The 15,493-nt window shown below is 43.9% G+C and overlaps 1 protein-coding gene across 7 annotated transcripts in view; it reads left to right on the forward strand.

Moving 5' to 3' along the window:
• nphp4 (nephronophthisis 4) overlaps positions 1-15,493 on the forward strand; it is a 591,121-nt gene that overhangs the window by 408,752 nt on the left and 166,876 nt on the right. For all 7 annotated transcript variants that reach the window (XM_038821764.1, XM_038821765.1, XM_038821766.1 and 4 more), the window contains one exon: positions 486-616. In XM_038821764.1, coding sequence (XP_038677692.1) covers positions 486-616 — 131 coding nt within the window. The remainder of the gene's footprint in view (positions 1-485; positions 617-15,493) is intronic.

Raw genomic sequence — 15,493 nt, forward strand, 5'->3', positions numbered from 1 at the left:
GAGAGAGACAGGCCAAAACACTTATTTTCTCTGTCTGTAGTCCACAGCAGTCAAAACCTGAAAGTGAAACCAAAAGCAAACCTCACAGCCACAGCTGAGCTCCACCCACAAAATGACATCACTGAAGCCATCTGATGAGACAAAAACCTTTCTTAAAGGGACACCCCCATGACAGAATGTAGTCAAATCGTAAGCACCAATGCTTTGAGTAACAGTAGGTCAATGTCAAATGAATTTCCAACTGTTAACGATGCGGGGGTAATAGTGGAGATGTGCAGAATTACTTGAAAGCATGGACCACCATAAGCAATGCCATAAGTCACTTACTCCAGAGTTTCCTCTTTGCTGCTGGATAAAGGGTCCGTAAAGGTAACTGAGTCAATGTAACAATGCAAGTCTCTTGGAAAATGTGAAGCGTTAAATATTTTACATTTTTTAACTGATGAAACTGTTTTTAGTTGTATCTATTTGCTGTGTATTTCTAGGAACCTAGAGACGGGATCTTTAATATGTACCCCAGTGGTGCTCCGGAGCCCCATGTAGATGAACACTTGCAAGAATTGCCTTTCACACAAGTGCAAGTACCAATCCTCGCCCTGCGAACAGAGGCTGGAGGGTAAGAATATAATTTGTATTGAAATCCGGCTGAATCTTTCCAGAATGTATCGTCAGAAAAAATTATGTAACTTGAATTTGGGAAATATTTAATTAATTCTGGCCGGTTGGCTAGCTTAGAGATCTTTAGCTACAATGGTCTCATCGATTTTGTGAAACGGAATTCCTGTCAGTGATAGTAGTTGATTTAGAGTCAACTGTTGCCTTTGAAAAGGAGCTGTGCTGATACTCCGAATCCATAGAATCCCTACAGTGCAGAATGAGGTCATTGGGCCATCGAGTGTGCACCAACCCTCTGAAAGAGCACTCTACCTAGACCCACTGCCGTGCCCTATCCCCGTGACTCCGCACATTAATCATAGCCAATTCACCTAACTTGCACATCTTTGGACACTAAGGGGCAACTTAGCATGGCCTTTCCACCTAATCCGCACATCTTTGGATTGTGGGAGGAAACCAGAGCACCTGGAGGAAACACATGCAGACACTGGGAGAACGTGTAAACTCCACACAGACGATCACCCAGAGCCGGAATCAAAACCGGGTCCCTCGAGCTGTGAGGCAGCAGTGCCAACCATATTAGAACGCAACAAGGTTTCTTTCAGGGGAAATGGGGGATAAGCAAGAGGTGTTGAAGAAATATCCCCAATAGAATTATTGACGGGGTGAGCTTTTTTATGCTCATGCGTTTGTTAAGCCATTTTTAAAAAGATTATCCAGTTACAAATGTATGGTTGATCAATCAGACCAGCTCCTTGAACTCCGTTCATTTAACAATTCTTTATTCAGCACAGCAGCATGGTAGCATAGTGGTTAGCGCAATTATTTCACAGCTCCAGGGTCCCAGGTTCGATTCCCGGCTTGGGTCACTGTGCGGAGTCTGCACGTTCTCCCCGTGTGTGCGTGGGTTTCCTCCGGATGCTCTGATTTCCTCCCACAGTCCAAAGAAGTGCAGATTAGGTGGATTGGCCATGCTAAATTGCCCTTAGTGTCCAAAGTTACCCTTAGTGTTGGGTGGGGTTACTGGGTTATGGGGATAGGGTGGGGTGTGGGCTTGGGTGGGGTGCTCTTTCGGAGAGCCGGTGTAGACTCGATGGGCCGAGTGGCTTCCTTCTGCACTGTAAAATCTATGATTCAGATGAAAATTGGCCCTCAATTACAAAAGTCAGTCAAACAAATGGACTGAAAATGGATTAGACATGTTGATGATTTCTCTTTTATGCTAATAACTGTGAAAGATCTACATCCCTTTTTCCGGCTGCCCAGAATTTTATCTTGACATTGTATGCTAAAATGTCGAGTAAACTAAGACCGCGTTAGCCAAGCCTAATGTAGAGGTAGGTGCATTTGCATAATAATTCACTTTATTTGTAAATTGAACGAAAATATGCCCAGGAATTTAAATTAATGTCTGCGTTATTCTCCTGAGAATCAGAGTCCATAAGACATTAACAACACCTCTTCAGGCAATTCAAAATCTTCTCCTGTTTTCATAAGTTATCTTTTCATAAATACTTTTCTAATTGACACAATGGTGTCACATACCAAAGCCAATCAATATGTTCAAATGTTTGTCTGTGTACTTTCTGGCTTTGCAGTGGTACAATTTACTTCAAATCAATCTCAACCTACCTAGAAGTTCTTCTATGGTGCAGGTTACTCACAGGGGAAATCATCAGTACTTGCACTTACATATTCTGTTCAAAGTCTCCAGATTCCTTAGGTTTCTGTTCTCTCTGAGATCCACAGCATTAGAACAATGTAATGAGAGTGTCTATACGCACGTTCCTCGCCATATAATTACATTGTGGTGCAAGTCAGTACTCGTCACTGCATAAATAGAAAAGACGGAATTAAGGTTATCACAGTTTTAGTTATATCAGACCATGCTGAAACCTGTCAGAGGTGGAATTAGTAATATTTTGTACCAGTTTTCTAATGGAATTTTAGAGTGCCATATTTTCAATGAGCAACCTTTTCTAAAATACCGTAATGAAAACTGAGAATTCATTTCCAGGTCACCAACTCAAAGAACATTATCAACTTTAGCAAAGCAGGATATAAAACTAGCAATTCAAAAATGTATTTTGAATGTGAAAATGTGCACTGTTTAACTACGATGAACAATGAGTACCATGAATGACCCAGGATTTGTATACTTGAGTTTGAGAATCTCAACTAATTAGGACACTGAAATGTCACTTTATGCTTTAGTTAGCCTGGGGTATAACATTTAATCAGATGGATGGACTATGATAGCTGAGTAGTGCATCCATTCTTCATGAAGAGCCAGCAATAGAGATTTTTGTTTGTGTGTTCTGGACACACGACAGGGCACTTGGATCCTTGTTTATTCAGTGGCATAGTAGGACTGATTGACTAGTCCGTGGAATTGGAGATGTGATCTCCATCATTACTGGAAAAACTCATTATTTCATTGTTCATGAAATATTTAAAAATAGGCATAAAACCTAAAACTAGAACCCGAGGGCACAGCCTCAGACTGAAGGGTCGATCCTTTCAAACCGAGATGAGGAGGAATTTCTTCAGCCAGAGGGTGATGAATCTGTGGAACTCTTTGCAGCAGAAGGCTGTGAGGGCAAATCACTGAGTTAAGACAAGAGATTAATTAATTAAGGGTTTTGATTAATATGGAGATCAGGGGTTATGGGGAGAAGACAGGAGAATGGGGATGAGAAACATATCAGCCATGATCGAATGGCAGAGCAGGCCGATGGCCGAGTGGCCTAATTCTGCTTCAATGTCTTATGGACTTATATCTATTTCCCTTTATGTTGCCTGTGATCATTGCATTCTCATGGTGCAGGGTGTGCACAATGCAACGTATAATCTATAGCCTTAAATCTAGTCGGGCACTTGCTGGGGTGGAGGGTACATATTAGCTTTGTGGTAATGCCACTGGACTAGTAATCCAGAAGCCTAGGCCAATGATTTTCAAACTTTTTTATGCAGGACCCACCAGTGATAGTTTCTATAACCTGAGTTGGTAGTACACTCAGTTCTGAGTTGGAGGGTTATGGGCTAAAGTCCATTTTAGAACTTGACCGCATAAACATACATTGACAGTGCAGTCCTAAAAATGAGATGTTAAACTAAGGGCTCAGCTACCTGTCCAAGCGGACATTAAAAATACCACAACACTGTTTGAAGCAGTGGAAAAAGTTCTGTTGATAGGTAACATTTATTCCTCAACTTACACCATCAAAGCAAAACAGGCTGTGCATGCAAATCTTCCGGTAGCCACAAAGCCAACAACCAAGCATTAAGGCAAAGGACTGAATTCTCCACCTCCTGATGCCAGCAGCTAGAATTGTGATCAAGCAGAGAATAGTGGGGAATGCAAAAATCGCAAGTTGTGCCCAGCGGCGTATCCGACGGCATGCTCCTGTACCCCACTGGAGGCATTAGTGAAGTTTGCACCCTGCGCCAACGGGCCTATGCAACACCACCATTTAAATCTCATTAGCAAATTGGACACAAGTATGCTCCGCCTCTCATGCGGGAGTCACGCGGGATTGAATTGGTGGAAGAATTTACAAGCATATTTACCAGCAGGGCCAGGGCGCCATGGCTGCTGAAAGGGTGTGAGAGGGTAAAAAAACTCTTAGAACACATTGGGCTTGCTGGAGGTAGCTGCCTGGGCTGGGGGCATGGCGGGAAATGACTTGGTGATAATTCCGTGCACTTAGGGTGTCCCCTCAGGATCAAGGTGGCCTGGCTCATACCACCGTTGCTGCAATGTGTGATTTAAATGCTCCCCTCTGCTGCTAATTGCAGGCTGCTCACATTGCTGACTGCTCACTATGTTCTGTAAATACTCAGGGAGCCTCTGGTCATGTGGGAGCCAATCCTGGCCCCCTTCTGGAAACCCTCAAACCCCAGCAGTATCATGAAGGGAATGGGCATGGCCAAGCTCATTCACCGGCCCACCAGGTGTTGGCACTCCTCAGAGGCACAGCCCCATTGCAGAGGAGGCAGGAGATTAGCAAAGCTTATCCCAACTAAAGGACTCCTGCACCGTGGCCTTTGGAACCCTGCCTGGCACACTGCCCCTCTCATGGCAGAGGCCTCATCAGTGAGCCCTACCCTTCAGGATCATGAGCTGTCTCCTCCTGGTGAGGCTGCCTGCCTCTGCCACCTCCTCCCAGGCGCTGTTCTGGAGGACAGATTTGAGTCTGTGGCCTACCCTGACATCGAGCAGTCGTCCACTTCAGACTCCTAAAAAATTGAGGCAGGTCTTCTCTGAGCCATCTTCCTGACGGAATGAGAGTGTGTGGGGAGTGGAGCACTTAAAAACAACTCCAGCTTGTCAGTCTCTTGGTGTGAATTTTTGCCCCAGCGGATCCACCGCCAGGGGTGGTGGGAATTGCTTCCAATTCACACCGGCAGAGTGCTGATGTCCCATGGGGAACGCAAATTGCACGCTATTCAGTTTCACCTACTGCGGGATTCTCTGTCGACGGCATCCTCCGGCCCGCCAGCAGCACGCCATGGCCGCGCGTTTCCCCATGGCGCAGGGTGGGCCACAATTAAAAACTCCATTGACCAGCTGTGTGAACGGAGAATCCCGCTGCCGGTGGGAGTGCGCCGTGCCGGAAAACGGGACTGGCGGGACGGAGAATTCCGCCCCTAGTCTCCCAAATGGAGAATTCAACCCTGTGAAAAATATTAGACACAAGCTCCACCGTGTTCAAAGAGAAATGCAGGGTGACGATGAAATACAAGCACTGCGGCGTCTAGCTGAGAGGCAGGATCAAATTTTTGCAATGTGCTGAAGCTGTATATGGCCTACCCACCACAATCTTCGGTCCTATCCTAACCACTGATACAGCAGTTATAACGGAAATGTGGTGTGCGCACTTCACTGAGCTCCTCAACAGCGACTCCCACATCCCAGCAGAATCTCTGCATCAAATTGGGCAGTTTCCAGAGAACGAAAGCCTCTCTTTTCCTTCTTCTACTGAAGAGGTGATGAAGGTAATCAAATCAACCAAACAAAAGCAAAGCCTCTATCCCAGACAACATTCCAGCAGAGATTTGGAACCTGGGGGCAGAAGTCTTTCAAACAGATGATGGATGATCATCAACCTCTATGCCATTTTCCCCTACTATCCCCATACACCTCGATATTATTAGTATCCACAAACCTACTGATATTTTTATTCAATGTGCTAAATAATTAAGAATGATTCAGCCCTCTGAGGAAGTGAATTCCAAAAGTTTTCCTACCCTCAGAGTGAAGTGGAATAGCACAGAGCTTATTTACAACTTAGTTTTTAAAATAAATTTAGAGTACCCAATTCATTTTTTTCCGATTAAGGGGCAATTTAGCGTGTTCAATCCACCTACCCTGCACATCTTTGGGTTGTGGGGGTGAAACCCACGCAAACACGGGGAGAATGTGCAAACTCCATACAGACAGTGACCCAGAGCCGGGATCGAACCTGGGACCTCGGCGCCGTGAGGCAGCAGGGCTAACCCACTGCGCCACCGTGCTGCTCGCCTCAAACTTAAAGTTGTCTTCAAGTGTATCTGGGATAAGGAAATGTTCGAAAGGACCTCAAGGATGCCACTATTGTCGGCATCTGGAAATGGAATGTATCCAAAAATCTATGCAGCAGCTATCGAGGAATAAGTCTCCGTTCAACTGCTGGAAAAATCCTCACATAGGTCCGACTAAACTGCCTGTTCCACAGCCTTGAAGTTAATAGGCTCGTGAAATTAGTGTGATTTTAGGTCTTGTGACACAGCTGATATGATGTTTGCAGAAAGACAACTACTAGAAAACTGCAGAGAGTAAAATCAGGATCTACATGTGTTATTCATTGATGTAACTGAAGCTTTTGATGATGTCAGTTGATCTGGTCTATGGAGCTTGCCCTCTGAGCTAGGATCTTCAAACAAGTTTGTCAAAATCCCGCACCTACTGTGGCATGGCTGACCATGTCGTGCCTAAGTGAGATGCTTGATGCCTTTGCAGTAACCAGTGGCATAAAATAAAGATGTGTCGTGGCTCCCCAACTCTTCCACCTCTTTACTGCAATGTACCTGCAACATCAACATTAGAGTCCATTCAAGGAAGCTCTTCAATCTCTCCAGGCTGCATTGAATATAAAAATTGGCAAGTCAAGTTGCAGCTGTACAGGACCTTAGTTAGGCCTCATTTGGAATATTGTGCACAATTCTGGTCGCTGCACTACCAAAAGGATGTAGATGCTTTGGAGAGGGTACAGAAACGGTTTACTAGGATGTTGCCAGGTATGGAGGGCATTAGCTATGAGGAGAGGTTAGATAAACTCGGTCTGTTCTCACTGGAATGACGCGGAATTTGAGAGGCGACCTGATAGAGATCGACAAGATTATGAGTGGCATGGGCAGAGTGGATAGGCAGATGCTGTTTCCTAGGGTAGAAGAGTCAAGTGTCACGGGACATAGGTTTAAAGTGCGTGGGGAAAAGTTTAGAACAGATGTGCGGCCATACAGAGGATGGTAAATATGTGGAACCCGCTGCCTGGGGAGGTGGTGGGAACAGGTACGATAGTGGCATTTAAGGGACATCTAGACAAATATATGAATAGGGTGGCAAGAGAAGAATCGTAAGCGCAGGTACCATGATCGGCGCATGCTTGGAGGGCCGAAGGCCTATTCCTGTGCTGTATTGTTCTTTGTTCAGTAATCAGAAAGTTACTCTCTGCAAGTGACTGTGCCCTAGCTGCCCACAATGAGGAAGTCATTCAGACTATGACAAACAAATCCTTGGGTGATGTCAAAAACACTGATCTCCAAATCAATGGGCGCAATTCTCCCAAAAGGGAACAAAGTCCCCTAGTGAGCGTGTTTAGTCGCGTGTTTCTCAGAGCTTGCAGTGCAGTGAAACACCTGGCTATTCAACGTGACCTGCTTTGTATAAGGGGCCTGAGCGGGGAATGTGCAGCTGAGGCCGCACATAGCCCCATTTTCTACAGCGGAGAGCCCCTCTCGCCAGAACTCCCCAGTGTAGTGAGAGATTGGTGGCCCTGATCTCCGAAGCCCCCAAAATGATCCTTGACCTGCACCCCCAACCCCAGCTCGAACGCACTTCAGGGATTCTGTGTGCCCAAGGGAAGACCAGAGGTAGCGCAGCTGCAGAAGTTCATCAAGCACCAACATCGGCAGTATGAACTCCCAGTTCTGTGGACATCCGTGCAGATCTTGCATTGGGCTCAAGGACCCCTCAGAAAATTATGGTATAATTTATAGTTTGGATCAACTCAAACAATGAGAAGTCTATCAGAAACAACGTAAGAAGTGATTAAATGACCCACGGTTGTTTGCGAACTTTATATACGGAATGGCCTTCATGTTACACAGTAATGAATAGCAATGTTTTGGACATGGGAAAACTACAGGTCTAGCGAGCTTACCACTCCAAACTCCCATGACCATCATCATAGAACTAATAGCCCATTATCTCCCTTCTTAAAATGGATTAATTCAGCCTCTTTAATGTTCATCAACCTGGTAATGATACCTCACAATAATTCTTGTATGCAACACCCTTTGGATGCCTTGAGAGACAAGTAAAGTTTTATATAAATGTATGTACCTATTTCTACTAGCTGAGAAATTGGCATTTTTACTGTCTCTGGTAGATCTTGTGTAAACAATTATACACAGGTGATATTTTGTGGATTCTGCCGAGTCACCTGCTCTAACAATAAGGAACGCCGATCCTCAATATGTGACTTAGCATGAATCTTCTGCTGCTGAGCAGGAATAACTTATTGATTAAGTTAGGATTACTGACAGTTTTATCGACAAATCCCCCATGAATCTCAAAGTCCTGACCAATTGTCAACAACATCTTTGAGGTACTTAATCAATCACATCTGAACCAAGTAAGCTAGTATCCTTGAATCACCAATATTCCCAACGTAATTATTTGATGTTGTAATCTTTTAATAGACTTTTCCACTGCTTACTATCTGTACATGGAGAGTGAAAGCTGCAAGATGCAGATACTCTAGTTTAGACCAGCTAAGAGTCACTTCTTCCCCCCCAGTTGGAAGATTGTAATCTCTTAAATTTAGAGTATAAGTACTGTTGCTTGCCTTGAACAAACTTATTCAGTGTTAAAACTGTCATTTTGTGAATTTGGAACACATTTTCAGTTGCAGCCTATGTTTGCTGTGATACTGTGAAGAGTTTACTTTCATATGCAGAGGGATTGAAGCTGCACAGTGAGGCAGAGAGTTAATAAAAAGGTTCAGTAATTTTAAATGTTTTATTCTCACTTGCATCACAAGCCACTGCTACAGAAGACACACAAATCACCAGAGTTGACCGTGTGGAATATTTCAAACACTAGGAAACCTATTAGCCAGTGTTGTGAACTGAAACTTCTATCAATGCCTGTGCCTTGCAGAAGTTAGAACAATATACAGTTGTCTTTCGGATCTGTGCTACATGGTTATATTAAGCAGTTTAATTACAGATCTGATGTGGAGATGCCGGCGTTGGACTGGGGTGAGCACAGTAAGAAGTCTTACAACACCAGGTTAAAGTCCAACAGGTTTGTTTCAAACACGAGCTTTCGGAGCACGGCTCCTTCTTCAGGTGAAATGGTCAGGTCAGATTTCACCTGAAGAAGGAGCCGTGCTCCGAAAGCTCGTGTTTGAAACAAACCTGTTGGACTTTAACCTGGTGTTGTAAGACTTCTTACTAATTACAGATCAGCAGTGAAGAAGTATCTGATTTGATTTCAATATATTGTACTTTCTATTTTTGTATTACAACTTGTTTATTTACCAACCTTTTAATTCATGGGAGGTTCCAAACAAACACATTTGGACCGTATTGCTCTATAAAGCTGACTGTGTGTACAACATTCTGTTCAAAAGGGCTGTAGAATTGCTACATGAGTGTTTTGACAGTTATTTAATCCTTCAGAGTGTAGACATGCTACAGTTCTAGCTGAAGTGCAATCATGACCACTCTTGTCTGTACAAAACGACAGTTAAAGTGGTCTCCAAAATAGATAAGGAAAATAAGAAGTGGTAATCTCTGACAGTTATCAATATTTTTCACCCCTCCTTTCAATATAATGAGGGACAAATGAGTTAATTGCTGTAATTTAAAATATTCATCCTGTTTAATTGTCCTTAAACAGTAATTCTTTCTATGTAACACTTTGCGATGTCTTGAGTAATAAATACATTTCTACATAAATGGAGGATTGTCTATCTGATCACTGAAAAATTGGCATTTTTACTGTTTCGGGGAGCTTCTGCACAAAATAATGCACTTTGCAAAAATTAATGGGAGATTTTGTGGATCCTGCCAAGTCACCTACCTTAATGATAAGGAATGTTGGTTCTCAATATATTGCTTAGCAATAGTCTTCTGCTGCAGAGCAGAAACAACTGATAGATTGTGTTGTCGAACCTTTGCTTGAGTTTTAGATTAAAAATTGTGTTAAATGGTAATGAGTGTTTGGGGTCTTGGACTTTGAGAAGGTGAAAGGATAGGTGTTGCATTTCCTGTGCTTGCCACCGCCAAACACATCTGACTCTGCCTTCCCCCTTTCAGCATTCTGAAGGGACTGCTTCCTGAACAACACCCTCACCCACTCCTCAGTCACCCCAAACACTGCCCTCCCCTTCCTATAGCACCTTTCCACACAAGCGCAGAGACTACAACACCTCCTTTCACCTCCACCCTTCTCACCATCCAAGACCCCAAACACTCCTACCAAGTGAACGAAACCCCATCACAAACTATTTACTAGTGCTTCTTTAAAATGAATATACTGTATTTGCTGTTCGCAATCTGGATTTCTATACATTGGGGAGACCAAATATAAGACTGGGTGAATACTTTGGGGAACACCTCGGTTCAGTCCACCAGCATGACCCTGAGCTTCTGGTTGCTTATCATTTTAATTCTCCACCTTGCTCCCACTCTGACCATTCCGTTCATGCCTATTACTGCTTTCCAGTGAAGCTTCACGCAAACTGGCAGAAAATCTTTTGACTTGGCAGTCGACAGCCTTCTGGACTCAACATCAAGTTCAACAGCTTTCAATCATGGCCTCTGCCTTCATCTTGTTCTCCATGTTTTTGTTTTGTCTTGTTGGGTTGGGCTTGTCTTGTTTCTTTCCTTATCCCTTTGTGTTGCACTCAAATGATTGCATTATCTACATTCACGCCTCATTTGGGCACAACTTCTATTTCTTTACCATGGCTGTTGCGTCATTACATCTTTAGCTATTTAATCTCTCCTGCTCTCCACCCTATCACAGACCTTCTCTTTTAGTCTTCCTGTCCCCTCCCCCCTTCCACTGACTGAAAAATCCTTCCTGTTCCCCCTTTCTTCATTCCTGATGGAAGGTCATCGAGACCTTAAAAGTTATCTCTTTCTCTCAGCAGATGCTGCCTGACTGATTGAATAGTTCCAGCATTTTTAGTTTTTATTATGGGAACAACTGTCCACAACTGGTCTCATTGAATCACAGCAGGACAGTAACCTGCAATCATTCTTATGATTTATTATTAACTACCTACAATGGCTGCTTTTTGTGAGGGCTGTAAAGAATCCAGCACGATTTTGTAGTCACGCGGAAAGTAACTATATTTACAAGAATATGTACACAGGGCCAGTAGTTCACTACTGGTTCCCTTTCTAGCCAGTACCATACTGGCCAGCTCTATTTATACAGCTGTGCTGCTAATGATTGGCCCATCCCTCTCATTGGGGGAGCTCATATTCCTTAAGTACCATGGGGTAAACAATTATCCCCAACCAATAGGATCCGGGCAGGTTATAACACTGCTCCTGTCAGTCTTGCCTCATTATCTCTGGCGTCCCCCAAAATCTATCTCCCCCCCCCCCACCCCCAATTCTATGTGTTACCCCTCAGTGATAATACACAGAAACACAACAGCAGGTTCCACATGCAGACTGATGACGCTCAGATATATCTAGCCACCAACTCTTTGGACAGCCACAACATTCTCTCTGATCCCTCAGACTGCTTGTCCAACATCCAGTATTGCAGGAGAAGAGAACTTCTCCAACTTTATATTAGGAGGACCGAAGCCATTATCTTTGGTCCGTACCACAATCTCCATTCCTTGACCACAGGTCCCATCTGAAGCTGAGCCAGGAAAGCAGTAACATGCAGGTTCAGTTGGCAGTTAGGAAGACAAATGCAATGTTAGCATTCATGTCGAGAGGGCTAGAATACAAGAGCAGGGATGTACTGTTGAGGCTATATAAGGCTCTGGTCAGACCCCATTTGGAATATTGTGAGCAGTTTTGGGCCCTGTATCTGAGGAATGATGTGCTGGCCTTGGAGAGGGTCCAGAGGAGGTTCAAAAGAATGATCCCCGGAATGAAGGACTTGTCACATGAGGAGCGGTTGAGGATTCTGGGTCTGTACTCAATGGAGTTTAGAAGGATGAGGGAGATATCACTGAAACCTGCAGAATACTGAGAGGCCTGGATAGAGTGAACTTGGAGATGATGTTTCCACTTGTCGGAGAAACTAGAACCTGAGGGCACAGCTTCAGACTGAAGGGACAGTCCTTTAAAACAGAGGTGAGGAGGACTTTCTTCAGCCAGAGGGTGGTGAATCTGTGGAACTCTTTGCTGCAGAAGGCCAAGTCACTGAGTGTCTTTTTGATCAATAAGGGGATTGAGGTTATTGGGAGAAGGCAGGAGAATGGGGATAGGAAACATATCAGCCATGATTGAATGGCGGAGCAGACTCAATGGGCCCAATGGCTTAATTCTGCTCCATGTCTTATGATCTATTTGTAACTGTAGTATTGGTTGAACCCGAGATGTGATTGTGATCACATATCTGCCTATCAACAAGACTGTTGCTGACCTCTGTAACATTGCCCGACTCTTAACCTGCCTCAGCTCATGTGCTGCTGTAACCCTCAGCCGTGCGTTTCTCACTTCTAGACTTGACTGTGGCAATGTGTCCCTGGCCATCCTCCAGCCAACATAGCAACAACAAATGACACTTATAACAAGCATTTAACAAAGTAAAACATTGCAAGGCGCTTTTCAAAAGCAATATCAATAAAATAATTTTTGCCATTATTTTTGACAGGAGAATCAGGAAATGTCAAAACCTCGATCAAAGAGTTAGGTTTTTAGGACCATATAAACGAGGAAAATGAGTAGAGAGAGAATTCCAGCGTGAAGGGCCAACAGTAGCTGGTGTCTTGGGAGAGTACCTTTAAGAAATGTACCTTTAAGAAATGGGCCTTTAAGAAATGGGTGTTTAAGAAATGTACCTTTAAGAAATGGGTGTTTATCAGTGATGTCAGAGTGTGGGTGGAGCTGGGCTGTCTGTCAGCTTTTTACTTTCGTTTTAGGTTGTTTGCTGCAGGGTGTGTTTTAGTTTTGTTTTCAGTGTTGGAGTTGAAGCCAGACAAAGCAAGTGTACTGTTGATCTCTCTGCCATGAAAATACTATCTCTTGATCATTTGGTGAATTCAGAATTATAAATGTTTTCAGTCGTGAATGTAAACCTGATGTGCTTCTGTTAAAATGTGTTCCTTTTGTTTTCTGGAAGTTGTTTGGGAAGTTATTAAGGATTACTTAGTGTTGTATTCTTTGGGGGTTGTATTTGAATTGATGGTTGCGAAGATGTTCACTGTATGTTTTAAAAAGGTTAACTTGAGTTCATAGAATAAACATTGTTTTGCTATAAAAAATAATTTTCCATTTCTGCTGTACCACACCTGTAGAGTGGATGTGTGCTCCCCATACCACAATCCAGAAAACGTTGTGGGTCAGATGAATTCCATGATACACTGTGGGGTTCTCTAAACCCTGGCCCATAACACTGGAAACAGGTCGCTAATGGTGGAGCAATTAAAATTGGGGATGTGTAAAATGGGAGCATTGCAGAGATTTTGAAGGGTTGTGGGCAGATTGAGGTTACAGAAATAGACTGGTGTGAGGAGACGGAATACAACGAAATGGGTGAGTGAAATTTGGAGCGAGTTAAGGTATGGACAGCAGGATTTTGGGAGAACACAAGTTTAGATCCTTGATCCTTGGGGCTGCACTGCTAGAATTGACTATGATGGCTTTCTGCTCTCATTCCTTTTGCAATGGCTATCTGGATGGTCTCTTGGTTCTCAGTGAATAGGGGCCCATCTCCTCCTGTCCACCCAATTGCATCAAGGCCTATCGAGTCTATAGAATCCCCACAGTACAGAAGGAGGGCACTCGGCCCATCGAGTCAGCACAGACCTTTCGAAAGAGCACCCTACCTAGGTCCACTCTCCCACCATATCCCCATAATCCCAGTTAACAAGCATATCTTTGGACACTAAGGAGAAATTTAGTTGGCCAATCCACCTAACATGTACATCTTTGGACTGTGGGAGGAAACCCATGCAGACACGGGGAGAACGTGCAAACCCCACACAGTCACCCAAGGCCAGAATCGAACCCACGTGCCTCACGCTGTGAGGCAGCAGTGCTAACCACTGTGTCAGCGTGCTGCCTCTGGCTCTCCATTCTAGGGCTCTTTGCCCTTTTAAGTCATTATATGTAGTTCTTCCTGCTTTAACTGTCTTCCCAGCCACTTTCAGCCCCTGCTGGAGCCGGAATGCATCTCCATTTTAAAAGATGTAGGCTACCTATAATAGTCAAGTTAAGCTTCAAGTGGTGCAGGCTTTGTGTGAACTTGTTCCTTCCATCCCGTGCAACGATTTAACACACAGTACTGGGCTGCATGCTACTACCATTCAGAATTTGAAGGCTGCCTTTGTCAAAAGGAGTGAATGCAATTTAATCGCACATTCTGATTCTTGCACCCATTTTTGGGGCTTATCCAATTGTTTCCCCCTAAGCCTGAGGCATTTATGTTACAGAGCAGAAAACAATATCTGCTTAATGGAAGGTTATGAAGCAGTGGAATGCACTACATGGGGCTGGTTTAGCACAGGGCTAAATCGCTGGCTTTGAAAGCAGACCAAGGCAGGCCAGCAGCACGGTTCAATTCCCGTACCAGCCTTCCCGAACAGGTGCCGAAATGTGGCGACTTGGGGCTTTTCACAGTAACTTCATTTCAAGCCTACTTGTGACAATAAGCCATTTTCATTTCATTTCAGATAATTGTTTAAATATCGCCATTACTGGTGATTCTATTTTAAAAACTGAGGAAGCCAGCAGTAGGAAACAAAGATTTATTTTTACAAAATTATTTTAATTATTTACAATAATCTTCCCATGGTAGTAACTATCCACAATCACAGTCCCCATTGGGACAACCAACTGCCCAGGCCCTGCTTGGCCAGCTAGGTGGCCTCCCACACCTTGTACTCCACCAGCCCCACGGGACGATCGATAATTATTTCCACCTGGTCCTCGTTGGGGGTCTTGGCACTGCTGTTATGGAGAATAAACATAGACCCAGCCTGGTTGAGTCAAGTGGCTTGTTTCCATCCCCCCATTTCTGGGTCATTCTATATAGTTCCATGAAAAATGTAGAAATTAGGAAAAGACAGATGTGGCAATTGAACTTTTTCCTATCCACTTAAACAGTGAAAACTAGGGACAGTTTTCACATCTTGCTATCACCAGTCTATAAGATTTGCATGCTTTGAAAAAATATGAAGTTGTTTAGTGTCATTCGGGCACAATTTGATTCATCTTGGAATCCTCAGTAAAACAAATAGGGGTGTTGGTTAATATTGGTGACAGTTCCACATAGAATTAGAGAATTTACAGTGCAGAAGGAGGCCATTCGGCCTATCGTGTCTGCACCGGCCCTTGGAAAGAGCACCCTATTTAAGCCCAAGTTTCCACCCTATCCCCGAACCTAGTAACCCGACCTAACCTTTTGGAC

This window comes from Scyliorhinus canicula, chromosome 16 (genome assembly GCF_902713615.1).
Source record: "Scyliorhinus canicula chromosome 16, sScyCan1.1, whole genome shotgun sequence".
Taxonomy (NCBI): domain Eukaryota; kingdom Metazoa; phylum Chordata; class Chondrichthyes; order Carcharhiniformes; family Scyliorhinidae; genus Scyliorhinus; species Scyliorhinus canicula.